The sequence below is a fragment of the Columba livia genome, chromosome 1 (assembly GCF_036013475.1).
Source record: "Columba livia isolate bColLiv1 breed racing homer chromosome 1, bColLiv1.pat.W.v2, whole genome shotgun sequence".
Taxonomy (NCBI): domain Eukaryota; kingdom Metazoa; phylum Chordata; class Aves; order Columbiformes; family Columbidae; genus Columba; species Columba livia.
The window spans coordinates 165799092-165813338 of NC_088602.1; the positions used below are offsets into that span (position 1 = coordinate 165799092).

General features: G+C 38.7%; 1 protein-coding gene across 2 annotated transcripts in view; it reads left to right on the top strand.

Annotated features, from left to right (window-relative positions):
• Positions 1 to 13013, top strand: part of NUDT4 (nudix hydrolase 4) — a 30955-nt gene extending 17942 nt beyond the window's left edge. The window contains exons 3-5 of one of the 2 annotated variants that reach the window (XM_065042718.1): positions 5166 to 5210; positions 7535 to 7622; positions 9353 to 13013. In XM_065042718.1, coding sequence (XP_064898790.1) covers positions 5166 to 5210; positions 7535 to 7622; positions 9353 to 9555 — 336 coding nt within the window. In that variant the 3' untranslated portion in view covers positions 9556 to 13013. The remainder of the gene's footprint in view (positions 1 to 5165; positions 5211 to 7534; positions 7623 to 9352) is intronic. The other variant, XM_065042723.1, reaches the window with a different exon arrangement.
• Positions 13014 to 14247: the final 1234 nt, after the last annotated feature.

The window sequence follows — 14247 nt, forward strand, 5'->3', positions numbered from 1 at the left end:
GTAAGAGGCTTCATAATAGAAAAGCTGCATATGTTGTAAGGACGGGTTTATACACACCAAGAGAAACTGTATCTAGAAGCTCTTCAGTGGTGCTAGTAGAATCATTTTGCTCCAGGTTAAACCAATTTTTATTCACTTTTATTACAGTGGCTGCAGTTTTTTTATGGTGGTGTGGAGGAAGGCATAAACTGCCAGCTGTGTTCAGCTCTGAGCTGTGCTTGTGAATGCATAAGGATTTTTTTAAAGGCTAGGGGCTTTAATAAGCAAAAATCATTTGGTGACGCTTGTTCTACAGCTTCGGAGTTTCCAAAGTTTGATAGCTTGCGTAGCTGATGAGTGTTCAAAGTTCATGCCCTAAAGTAAAAATTTCTTAAGCTACAGGCTGAATCTTGTGTGCTGCCATGAGACTGCAAAGAAAAGCCAGGATGGTATTCAGTTTTGACTTGAGCCATGGAAATTCATCCTAACCTTTCTAGAGATGGATGTCCTTTCTATTTTTATACTAAGGTCAGTGTCACCTGGCAAGCTGGTTACAGTGCAATGAAGTGAACCATTAAGAGTTTTGTGAATGAATAAACTTCAGAGGAGCCACACTCTGGCACTGGTTTGGACTGTGTTCCTTCAATCACGCAACCTGTTGGTTTCCAGTAATTTATTAAAATGGAGAAATTGATAGCGGGAGGAGTTGTAATGGCATTTCTTAACAGTAGGAGTGCTCATAGTTCACAAAATTATAGCCCCCTGGCTCTAAATATCTGTCACTTTACCACCAACAGTCATGTATTTTAAATCCTTGTTTTAAAACCCAAGCAAAGATCTTTGTAGTGAAACCTATATGCACTGCAGTTGCTCCGTAGTCTGCCTGTGTGCATGACACCAGATTTTTCTTTATCCTTATCAAATCACTAACATGAACAGAAGATTTTTTTTGCCTCTACTAAATGTTGAGTAAGAATTTCATTTGTCTGACACTTCACAGGTTACAGTAATTACAGTAGCCTGTCAAGTTCCTTAAGTACAATAAGTTTCTACAAACCTGGAGGTAGAATAACAAAATGAAGTTACCATATAAAGCATTCCCAGAAAGGTATTAAACCTCATCTAAATGAGGAGCTACTGTGTTACTGACTTTGGAGCTTAGTGTTTAATTGGGTAGTGTGAAAGGTGAAAGTAAGAACTGTGTGCACATGTGTTCAAAGAGAAATATGACAAATAATGAGGATGGCAAGCTGGTGATGTTCAGCCTCTTAAATGGAGGGAATACCATCCCACTCCCCTTTTGCTCCATCTCACCAAAAAAACGAGGCTCTTGCTTTGTTTGTACTTAGCAGTATATTGAAATGCCTACTAAAAATACATATAATTTCTCCCAGACCTGCATGAATAGAGCTTCTTAGAAGAGGAGGCTGATCCTGAGGTTAAGCTGCTGTAACAGTGAAAATATCAGTCATATTATCTAAGATTTCTCATAGGAAACAGAGGAATCTGCTCCAGTGAGCATCTAATATTTGAGAAATGATTGGGTGGTACAGACTAGGACTGGGTAGAGACTTTTAAAACAAAATAAATAAATAAACCACCTTTTCAGCTGAAAGATTGTGGCAGGTACTATGAAACCTTTGGGGTTTTATAAGAGTATCCAAGGAAGGTCAGGAATAGTCTTGCACTGTGCCTTCAGGAGCACAGCCATTAAAGTACTATCTGACATCCCACAGTTAAAAATAAAACTTTCAGATTTTAAGCAACTTTCTGCTCTGGTAGACTGTTAGACTAGAAATTTAAGTGCAGTGTGACTCTTGCTCCATCTACAGGAAACAATGGGCAAGTCAGAGTGCATACCTGAGACTGCAGAACATCTGCAGCTGCCAACAGGGAATGACCTCCAGGCCAGAGATTATGGGATGAAGTCGCTGGTTTTCCCTCTTGTGGTTGGATTTAGGCTAATACTAAAATAAATGCATAAATTCAGATTTGACACCTTACCTACACAGGAGTCACAGACTTTCTTAACAAATCGATCTGGGAGGGTTTAGCACTTAATTCAAGAGCTTGTCTGCTGAAAGAAATGCTGTTTTTTCAGGCTTTTCTCCCAAGTTTAGACTGCCTCATTTATTGAAGCCTGTAGCTTTTTGGTTACTAGAAGAACTGTATTTTAACAGTCATGGGCACATCATGGCCACAGAAAGAAATATTCTTATTAGAGACAAAATGCTTTGAAGTCTAGAACATAACCAGTGTATTGGTCTTGAAGCTTATGACTGGGAAAGCGAGGACTTTGACTTTCTAGGGAAAAAGCTGAAGCATTTTTTGGTCTGTTAGCATTTAATTTTGACACTTGAAGGAATTACAGTAAGGTAAGAACCTGGAGAAAATATTGTTTTTAGCAAAAGCACTTAAAAAAACCCCACAGTCAGTTTAATGGTACTTTATAAACTATCAAGATGACTCAATTGAATATATTACTCCCAGAGAAACATCATAGAATTGTTTGGGTTGGAAAGGACCTTAAAGGTCATCTAGTCCAACCCCCCTGCCATGGGCAGGGACACCTTCCACTAGACCAGGCTGCTTAAAGCCCCATCCAGCCTGGCCTTGAACAGTCCCAGGGATGGGGCATCCACAGCTTCTCTGGGCAGCCTGGTCCAGTGTCTCACCAACCTCATGGTGAAGAATTTCTTCCTGATATCTTATCTAAACCTACCTTCTTTCAGTTTAAAGCCATTGCCCTTGCCCTATCACTACATGCTCTTGTAAAAAGTCCTTCTTCAGCTTTCCTGTAGGTCCCCTTTAGATACTGGAAAGCTGCTGTAAGATCTCCCCAGAACCTTCTCTTCCCCAGGCTGAACAACCTCAGCTCTCAGCAGGTCTTCACGGGACTCTAGTTACTACCTTTTTATTCTTTTGCATACAGAGGTTTCGAAAGACACTACAATCTGCAGGGATGATGCTGCATTTTGGAAGCACATCTTTGCTCAGAGAGCAACTAGACGTTACTGATGGTAATCACATGTACATAGCAACATCTGGTTCCACAAAAGCTTCATTATAAGCTTGTGGGAATTTTTACACTTAATGTAAGGGCATGCTTCTAATTGTGTCATTCAGAATTACTCAGCTAAGAGTATTTGTTTAAACTCCTGGTTTGCTTGGGGGAGAATAGAGAAGCTGTGAAGTAAACTGCACTTAGACTAACATCGAAAATATATATACATTGTGACTGTGGGATACTAATAAGTTAAACTTCTCTGTGAAAGCTCTTTAGTATTGGTAAATTTACCTAGTTGTGGTGTTTGTGCCACGTATTGGGTATCAGTGAATTGTCAGATTCCCATTAGCAGTGCAGAGAAGCCATCCTGCATCTGTCCTTCAGCAGTCCTGTTGGCATAGACCTGCCTTGAAGAAATCTTTGTAATACTAAATATTCATGTTGTTGCTTTTGATTTAATAGGATGATAGAAAATTGTCTTTTTTTTTTTCCCTTTGTTTACCACAAAGTACAAATCCTAAAGGATATGGTGATTCCTAAATATTGCTGCATGAGAAAGTAGGCAAAAATTGGGGACAGAAGCACAAGTTTGTAGCCTTTTCGGTTCTGTTTCTCTTTTTGAAGAGATACTGTAATGTTGAGGAAATCAGGACTGATCAGTAAAACCTGAACATTTCTTCAGCCTGTGTTCCTTCAGGCTAATAAATGCTTTTTCATTGCCCACTGTAAAGCACAATCAATCTGTAGTGCCTGTGGTGACATAACTGACCTTTTCAGACCCAAATAAGGGTCTGTCATTGTGACAATTAACATACTGCCTAATCACTTACCCAGCAGGTCCGGTTTTCAGCTTCATGAGCTCTACAAGGTATCTCTGTCATCACAGCACATGACCAGAAGAATATTGTATGTAGTTTTGTTTTCATTTTAGGTCCAGCTCTTGCTCTAGATAAGCAAAATGCTTGTTGAGTTGCAGGGGCTGTGATCAGATGCTTCCTTCGTGAAAACTGCTTAATAAATAACAGCAGCCATCTGCTTTCTTTAAAAAGAAAGACACAGAAAACATTCACTTGTAAGATCTTGATTAGACTTATTGCTAAAGCCTGCCCAGTTGTCTGTCAGAGTTACTCACTAAAATGTAATTAAGATCCATATGGTCCTTCATATAAAGACATAAGACATCAGTAACTTTCCTTGGTTAAAGCTGGATACAAAGACTAAAGGCTAGAAAATGTCATCTCCGAGCCAAGAAGCCCTATTTTAAATAGATTGTACAATAACACAAAAAAAATCTAAATATGCCTTTGTCTACCAGTAGACTACATATGCTTTTATATCTTAAGCATAAAGACTCAGATTTATTTAGAATAAATGGATGATCATAAACTACTTCTGTTGGAGGTAGCATCATATAATACTTCTGGAAAAACAAATCCTAGAGTCTTAGTAAAATATAATGACCACCTGAACTTTATCGATAAAAATTACCAAGCACAGGTGGATAGACATAGTGGTTGTTTTAAAACACTGGAGTGAAATTCTAAATGTAAAGCCTTTTCTGATGCTACTAACCAGAGAAGTAATTCAAAACTGGTAGTAGAAAATTTGGTAAGTAAATTTAAAAATACATTTATATCCCAAAAGCTACACTTTCATATGAAAACTAGCATATGTGAAGTCATTATGCTGCAGGATCCACCCAGTAACTTACAGTTTAATTTGTTATTGTATTTTGAAGACTTTGACTTAAGTTTCAGTTTAAAATAGCGATGGCGTTTTAATGATTCCTTCTCTAAATTTAATATTATACTATTTTAAATTATGTCTTGTCCTGTCTATTTCTCTGGATTATTTCAGTATTAGATGTCATTTATCTTTTCAATAAAATAAAGTACACAAAGATGGTAAGTAAAAAAGTATTTTGATCTGGATGGAAAACTTGAAAGATTATGCATTCTTCACCCATTAGAACAAGCTTCTGTGTTGCAATGTTCTAAGTAGTCTAGAAACTCCAGAAGCAACGCAGTATTGTCTAATTAAAACATGTTAAAACACTTGCTTAAAAACCACTAATAATGGGGAGTAATTCATTTATGCTGCTGTAGGAGGCTGGTACTGATGTTCTAGTCTTCTTGAATGAAAAAGCACATGCTAACACTTTTTCCTGTTTGTTTTGTAGGCTGGAGTAAAGGGAAAGCTAGGCAGACTGCTTGGGATATTTGAGGTGAGCTATTTCTTTTACCTTTTAAAAACAGATGGGTTTTTTTTGTAAGAGTTGATAAAACTATAGAAATGTAACATCTACACAACACAATCAGGCATAAGTTAAGTTTTACTTGCCTTTGGTTTTGCAATGGTACTGGAAATGCTGTATTACATTAGACAGGTGTTTGCCTTCAGTGGTTATATGATATGTGAAGGTTTCAATAGGAAGATTTCTAAGTACTTAGAACTTTCCTGGAAAGGTCAAATTAGAACTCAGGCAACATGTAGAGGATTTAAAAAAAAAAGTGAAACCAACATGGATAGATCTAGGATTTCTGAAATACCACCCATGCCTCTTTTAGGACACTATTTTGACTTTTCATCTCTGATATTTTGCTGAAGTAACTTGTCACCCTTCACACACCTAAAATGATAGGTCTGTATGTGAAGTATCTCATTATGGTTTTGATTCACTAAAAAAGGTAATGCTTTGGATTACAGACAAATCTAACCTTTAGCAATATTATGTGGCTAAAAACTTCTATTTCGTAGTGTAAAGAACTACTGACAGCACAAGGGCACACACAAGATACAATTCTTTCAGTGCTGGCATTGCCCAGCTTTGCTCAGGTTCTAGACAGCAGTAGACTGTAGAAATGTAGGTGTGAGTCTTCAGATCATAATACAGCCAATGTTACCATATTGTGCTCTATGATGGGTGAGAGTGGACATCCCTTAGTCTGGTAGTTAGGTGTGAATCTTCACAGTTGAATTAGGAAAACAACTTCCAGAGGCAGTGTGCTCCTGACAGGGATTTCCTATGTGAAATATTCTTTAGTCATGTATGACTAGTTGATACAGGGCTAAAGGTGTTCTGTTGGGAAGTATGGAAACAATGGCAAAATTAGAGAAGTTCCTGTTTGTAGGCAGTGGCAGTTGCCCTTTTTTCTAATTTGTTTTGGGTTTGAGTACACCTGGGTGGTCCTACACATTAGAAACCTGTCTGTGTTTTAACTCTGCTGGTTAGTCTGCAGAAGTATTCTGTGTTTCCCAGCTCAGGCAAAAAAAATACAGGATACCAGTCATCTTCATGCCTTAAAATGGGCTGCAAGGGATGATGACTCTTTGGTAATTCAGCTGTATGTTCTTGTGAAGCGATTACCACCATTTAGACCAGAGGAGATAGAAATCTGTGTTCAGCAGCACTTTTCTAGGTTAGTTTTAACTTAAGTCAAGGACCTACATCAGTTTTACACCATGGCTTCACCAACAGTTGTTGATACAGTTGTTGCTACCTGAGATTATAACTAAGAGAAGATGGAAAGGATATTGCTGCCAAGTCCTCATATTCTAGAACTACAGCCAGAAAGGTTGGCTGTTGTGGATGTATTTACTCCATTTAATAATGGTTATTGACAAATAACTGTCTGGGAGTATTCTTATTTCCTAGCAAAGCACAACAGTTTATACTAAGTTTGTAGTGAAACAGAGGTAGGTATGAATGGTTATTTGCACAAGGATAAACCCTTCTGTATGGGGACCTACAGCATAACATCTCTTGGTTATTAATGTAGTTGTAACCCTAAATGGACCTGGTGCGGTGGCACCTTGGAGTGCTCTGCTGGCCTGTTTGGAGTTAAGAGTAGTGTCTACACAGAGCTCACGTGGACTGGCTGTGCCTCAACAACCTGCCTGAGCAGACTACCGTGTTGGAGTCGCCTTGTCCCAAAATCTGGTGGTTGGTGCTGCTAATGTGGCGAACCCATCAAGCGAACAGATGGCAGTGATTTTTGCATTTGTCATGATTACAAACATAGGCTGTTGAATTTGCCTCGCTTACTGAGTGAAACATTATATGCAGCACTGCATGGGTGATCTGGCCACGGGATGCAGCTGTTCCATCTTGCAGAGGGTTTTTTAATAACCTTTCACCTAGGAGTGTGAGTTGTGGAGATGGTTTTAGCAAATGCACTCTACTGTGGTCACTCACAACATAAGTAAAAGATAAGCAATGTGCAGAACTAGCAGTCAACTGCTAGTATTAGACTAGGTGACCAAGAACATAGTTTGGTCCCAACTTCACAATCTTCAAATTTGCTTGTGTTTTTTTTAATGACTCTAGTAAAATAGAATAGCTGTGCTTTCAAATAAAACTTATTTTTTCCCATTCTTGTGGGCTTACTCAGTACAAACGTTTATTCAGTGAAAATAAAAGCCAGGTTTTGCTGGCAAGTAGTATCCTTCAGGGTAAGTAATTTCCAGTTTTATAGTTGTGGTAAGTCTGTAAATTGGTTTTGTTCATTTTTATTCTGTGAATTAAAATCTCTACTTCTAATATTCAAGCAGAACCAGGATCGGAAGCATAGGACATATGTTTATGTTCTTACTGTGACGGAAATACTGGAAGACTGGGAGGATTCAGTTAATATAGGTAAACCCATTGTCTGTCCTATTCTGCTACATTTTAAATGTATTAAGCAAAATTCTTTCATTCTCTGAAGCAATTCTTATAATTTGGGGGGGGTGGGGAATAGTAATTCTGTTCTATAAACTGAAATTACTGGAAACTCTTATGCTGTTCTTCTACACTTCTCTACACATATAACTAGGGTTGCTTTCAACACATTGTGCTACTGTTATATTAATTAGGGTATCCTAAGTGTTATGATGGAATAAACATCACTATTGATTGCTAATACAGCTCTTTATTTTGGGGTTATTTTAGGCTGAATGTTATACTGATAAATTGTTCTTTAAAAAGTGGAATGTTTTGCTGTCTGATACTCCAGGGTGTTTTTGAAAGTGTCTTTGAAAAAAAGAAATCTTTGGAAAGTTTTGAAGTTTTTTCCCATGGTGGGGGAAAAAGAAAAACTAGTATTTACTTAGCTTAATTCTTCAATTACAGTGCTGATTTTAAGAGGTATTTATTCCTACATACACGTATTTGTCATACAGATACCACTGTCATGCAGTTTAGTTAGATTAACATCTTTTGTGATGCTGTATGGATCTTCTACTTTTAATTAAGTAAACATCAACTTAAAAAAAAAGGTAGTTCAGTGTATCTGTTCAGCTGAAATTTTAGTTAACTAAGAATTGATATAAATTGCATCCTACCTTGGTTGGTTATGCTTTACCCTTTTCAGGAGGTGGTGCTTTGGGAGTGCGACATTCATAACCTTAGCACTATCAATCTGTCAGCAAGCGGCATGTAATTGTAAGAGCAGTTCCACACCGGTGCTCAGTTTTTCAGGTGGAGAGAGAACATTTTGTTTCTGATGCCACTGAGTGGTGGGGGGTGCCCCCCCACCTGCGTGCCAGGTGCCCTGTACAGCAACACTGGCCACTGATCCATTACTTTAGAGCAGGGGTGTCAAGCTCATTTTCACCGGGGGCCGCATTGGCCTCATGGTTGCTTTGAAAGGGCCGAATTCAGCCTTAAGTCAGCAGTTTATATACTTCTTAATAACGTTCAAGCATAGTACCTGTAACACTGTAGAACCAAATGAAAAATAGAATTAATCCCACTTGTAACAATACTGTCCCTGACCTTGTCTCTAAGTATTTCCAGAGGCCTCTTATTTTAAAGGGCTGACTTGTATAAGCAAGATGGTCTTAGAACTATTTTGCCAAGATAAGTCTTGGAACTCAATTAAACATATCTCTGGCATAAGGTATTTTATTTTTTTAACACTTATGGCTAACCTGAGTAACTCCATACCATAGATATGTTTTGAGTATAGAAAACAGCTTTCTACATCAGACCAAGCCATCCTTCTGTAACTTCGTGCATGTTCATTCTTCAGGCTGGTTTTCTGCTAGGCATGACAATGTAGGAAGGCAATAGTACGTCACCTGAATAATAAAACCTTTTTTGTAAGGACTAGATATGACCTTTGTAGCATATGAAAAGTCATATGAGCTTCAGCCCAGCATCTGCTTCGAGAGTTGTCTGAAAGGCTGTATTATGAACTGCATGTCAGTAAGCTTGAGTCAACCTCTTGTGTTCACCAGTCCTTTCAGTGTCTTTTCACCGTGTCCTTTGCCTGAGAACTTGCATTTTGAAAGTAAAAGGAATGAAGAAAAGCGAACCATCAGATAGCAACAAATGGTGCTGTTACAAATTTGTAACTTTTTTCTTTATGGATTATATTTCTTCAGGAAGGAAAAGAGAATGGTTTAAAGTAGAAGATGCGATCAAGGTCCTTCAGTGTCACAAGCCTGTTCACGCGGAATACTTGGAAAAACTGAAACTGAGCTGTTCACCCACGAATGGAAACTCTGTGGTTCCCCCTCTTCCAGATAATAACTCCTTATATGTCACTTCTGCACAGACTTCTGGGTTGCCCTCTACTGTGAGATAAACATTTGGATTACCTTTTTATTCATGTCATCACAAGGGGAGACATCTGTGATCACATGCAGGCATCTGTGTATCTGTCAGTTCTAAGTGAAATATGTGAATGTGTCATGATGTCAAATTTCTTTGAACATTTTTTTCTTTTTTAACAATGTAAAATAGTATTTCAGCAAACCAAAGCCATATATGGATTTTTTTTAAGATGCCTTAATAGGCCACTTAAAAAAAAAAAAAAAACTTGGGTATATAAATTTCCATATCTGCTAAAATAAAATATGTATCTTGGTGGTGTTCAGCTTATTTAAGACTAGCCAGTTTTAGTCAGTAATTCTGCAGGAGTACTTGCTTAGAGAAAAAGCTTGAGCAAATAGTCTTATACTAAATTTTATTTGGTATCGACAGATGAAGCGCTGAGCTCTTAAGATGGTAGCATATGGGTGAATGGGGGTGCTGAAGGCAGAGATGCTCAAGTGTGCCTACAATAAAGGACTAAACCACAATCAGTCCCTCGACAGCAAAGGGCACCGACACTCAGCACTGCTTCCCTCACCCAAAAGGTTGCCTTGTCCTATGCAATCTTCACATAACTAGAGCAAGAACAACTTTGTCTTGCAGCTACCAAAACTACCCACTGTTTTGTTTGATCGCTTGGCCAGCTGGTGAACTGTCAGAAGACTTATATTTAAAGTGTTGTAGATCTTTCTTCCCCCGCCCCCCCCTTTTTTTTATTTTAGCATTTTGATATGTGTGTTGTTCATGGTGTAATTACACTGCAGGTTCCAAAAACTTCTAATCTTCAATGAGAAGCATCTTCCCTAGTGTCCCTGCAGTCTGTTGTCATTTAAAAACGTGTAGCGGGAAGTAAGACTTAGCCCAGGGTCACGCTTACGTTCCAGAGGTGTCTATTAGCAAGCATGTGTTGAGGTGTCTTGCCCAGCAGGAGCTACTGGTGGTACCTCCTGGGCTTGGAGACAGGTGGGTTGATATGTACTCAGATTAATGGATAAATAATACTCAGGAGGTATCCTGAAAGCCCCAATTTTAAGTTAATTCCTAAATATTTCAGTTTTACTGTTTTAACATTAATTGCTTTAGTTTCTTGAATGAAAAGCTGTCCTCTTGAGAACCTAGCTGGAATAAATGAGGTACAGCTGACAACTTTCCTGTTAATTATTTTCTCCTCTTTTTCAGCCAAAAAGATAAAAACTAAATCCACTGTTGGTCTTAATGTTTTTACCATAGGATTGGTCTGTGTATGTGCGTGTATGGTTTTCTTCTACAAGAACACAATCTAATTCATACGAACATCCTGATTCTGAATTTTCTAGGATCTAAACCCAACTGTACCTCCTCTATAGTCAGCCAAAACAGAGCTTGAGGTAGATTACCTCACGTGTGAAGTTTATTCTGGGTAAAGCTCTTTCTCTTACATAGCATTTGAACCTTTGTAAATAGTCCAACTAGTAAATAGTGAGTGTAAAATGGAAAATAAATGTAATTTAAACCTTTTGTTACTCAATACACAAATGGTTAACTTCTACTTTTTTAACATAAATTGTGTAAAATGCTGCTATAAATTAAACTTTTTTGTGCTGTTACACTTTTTTAGGAAAAAAAGAAATGTTGTTGCCACAAGTTACTTGTTAGAAAACCAATCTTGTGCCATATGTAAATGACTTAAAACTGGGGAGACAGAGGTTCTGATCCCTTGAAGCTGCTCTCTTTGAAGAGGCATAAATACTACTGACAAGAGGCATGAGCCACGAAGCTGAAGACTTCGGAAGTGTTGGGTAGGATGCTGCTTTTCCATCCCTTTATCTCCTATTCCAGGTCACTTCCAGAACTGGAAAGAACACGCAGCTCCCTTCAGTGCACCTGAAGCTGGAAGTGTTGCTGACAGCTGCTCCATCCTCTCAGTCACGAGCTGGGGGGCTGGTGTTAATATTCCCGTAGTGCACACGTGTGTGCATGTACTTTACACTCAACCTACTCCAGATGGGGCCACGGTCTGCTCAGCTCACTGATTTAAACCAACCTGTCTACCAAAAGCCCTGTTTTGCCCTGCAAAACAGAGGAAGGTGAAGTTGAGCATATTGAGGAACATCTAATCTCTGTTAAAATCATCCCTACAGTGTATAAGGGCACCTCTGGCTCTAAAGCTGCCTTTAAAGAGCAGATAATTTAGCTCCCTTTTTTGATCACTTTGCTTGCTTTTTTGTTCAGTAGTCATTTTTACACTTTAAATTGAGCAAACTTGAACAGGCCTTCTTGTAACAAGATGATATAGAATCTGTGAAAGCAAAACCAAGAACTTGGGGTTTCATTTCATTTAAAAAAAAATGCTTCTGTCTCCATTTCAGAGTCTTGGAATAAAACCAATCCAAGCTGTATGAGATTTAGTGGTAATGCATGATCTTATTTTGTAACTCTTGAACTATGTATTTGATAATAATGTAAAAATGTACAGTATTGCTGTTGCTAGCAAACTCAGAGTTGATTGCCTATAAATATTTTGGTTATTTTTTGGTCATACACATTTGAGCTGTTCAGTAGTGCCAGACAGAACTTGTTTTGTTTTTTTTTAAATACCATTTGTTGTATAAATCTCTTCAGTCTCTATGCAACCTTCAGAATGAAGCTCTATTGTTTAGTTTGACTTCTGCTCCCTTTCAAAGATAAACGTTCTGTGAATTGTAAAGGTAAATTGAAAACACTTCAGTTACGCTACAGGAAACGGCTGTAGTGAACAGGCACTGGCTTCAGTCCTAATGAAACCTGACTCTAAACTTCACCAGAAAGGGTCTGTGTAAAAATAAGAACAGAAGACTGAAGGGTTTTTTTTTCTACTACCTATCAATTTAAATGTAGAAGCATTTTGTTTTTACATGCATCTCTATTTAGATGGGCCAAACCTATTTTGTACAGAGCAAATCTGGGATTTTTCTCATGCCACAAATTCCGTACAACTCGTCTAGACTTTTGGTAGAAAGGGAAGAGACAGGTTGTCATCTGCAGCTTTCTATGAGTCTAGTGCGTAATGCTGCTTTTCCTGGCTGGTAGGTTTTGAGATTGTATGTTAGCTTATGGTGGTATCAAATAGAAATAGCCTTAAAGTTGAAGATCAGGTGGATCCAGAATTAAAGTGGTTTTAAACACAAGAAATACTGATGTATTGCAGAGAGGCTGTTGAAGTGAAAAATCTTATTTTGGTGCTTACTGCACCCTGATTTAGCTGAGCGCTGGTCTGTTAATGTGCTGTGAAAAAAAAAAAAGAGGCAAACACTTGGGTTTTCTTACCAACATTGTTTGTGAAGTGAAAACTGAAGGGAAGGTGGGGGGAGGGGGGCACAAATGAAGTTGTAAACATTTTGACCTGCTTGCATGGATTTTCTTTAAAGATTGATGTAAGAATTTTGACTTTTTATATTTGAGAAATACCAGAATAAAATATAAATTAGTCCAGTGGAGGATGTGGTCATTCTGTCACCCATACTGCAAAAGAAATGTTTGTGCAAGAGTCTTCCCTCTCATCTAAACTAGACTTAGTTTCATTTAGTGTCTCCTACTGTTTGCCTCCTCTGTGCACTCCAGCTTCATGCAGCACTCTGGAAGAGGCCTCTGGAAAGCTGATCCAGCATGTCCCAGCTCACGATCAGCTCTCTCCCATGGAACTGCTGCCCACACTAGGAAGATTTCTAACTCTTTTTCCTTTTGCTGTCCCACAGCTGCCAGTCACAGCACAGACATGCGTTTCATGTCCATACAGCAAACAGTGAGCACAGCTGCATGAGATCAGACCAATAGTCCAATGTTTTTAACAGTGCCTGGAGGCATTAGTAACAACAGGACAGTGTTTTTGCCTTAAGTGCCCCTGTCTGTCACCATCTGGGGCTCAGGATCCTCCCCAGCCAGCCACAGTTTATTTGGGGCTGTTAGAAGGGAGGGATTTCTCATCCTTGAACTTGGGCACACAAAGCACAACAGAGGAAAAAGGCAAAATGATTGATTTTTCCAGGATTCAGAAGATAATAAGAATCTTCAAGCTTTTTTAACATGTTTGGGTTTTTTTTAAATCTTAGCCTCTTACTTTCAACACTTGTGGCCTCAGTGCTGCTGTGGCCTGTTGTCTGTTACATCCAGACTGTCTGTAAGAAGCCCTTGTCCTAAGAGACTTCGTGCTGCCATTCAACTGCTTCATTCTCCTAAGCACTTCCTTCTTTCCTGCTTTCTGGGTACTCCACTAGCACAACCTGTCTCTGAATAAGGCAGGAAAACATCCACAGCAACTGAAGAAAGGAAAAAAATATCATTAGAATCACCTCACTGTCTTATTCTGAGATTAGCCTGCTTTTAATAATTGTGTATGGGACATAAGACCACAGACACCCCTCCATACATTTAGCAGTACCCATCCTTTTAGATTTATAATGACCTTGCAAGCCTGTCTACAGCAATGAGGGACATCATCTGAGCTTGGGTACCTGTGTCAGGCAGGGAGGTGAAGATGAGGCCTGAAACCAAAAATACTCCTTCACAGCAGCTCTGAAGACAAGAGCCCAGCCTACACCGGCGTATCTGAACACAATTTTGCAGCAAGTCCTCCAGTCAGAGATAAGGTTCCTATGTTTAATAATTCATGTTTTCCTTTTTAAAAAGTTAAAATATAAATACTTCTGGTACATGTTACGCTTGCCTC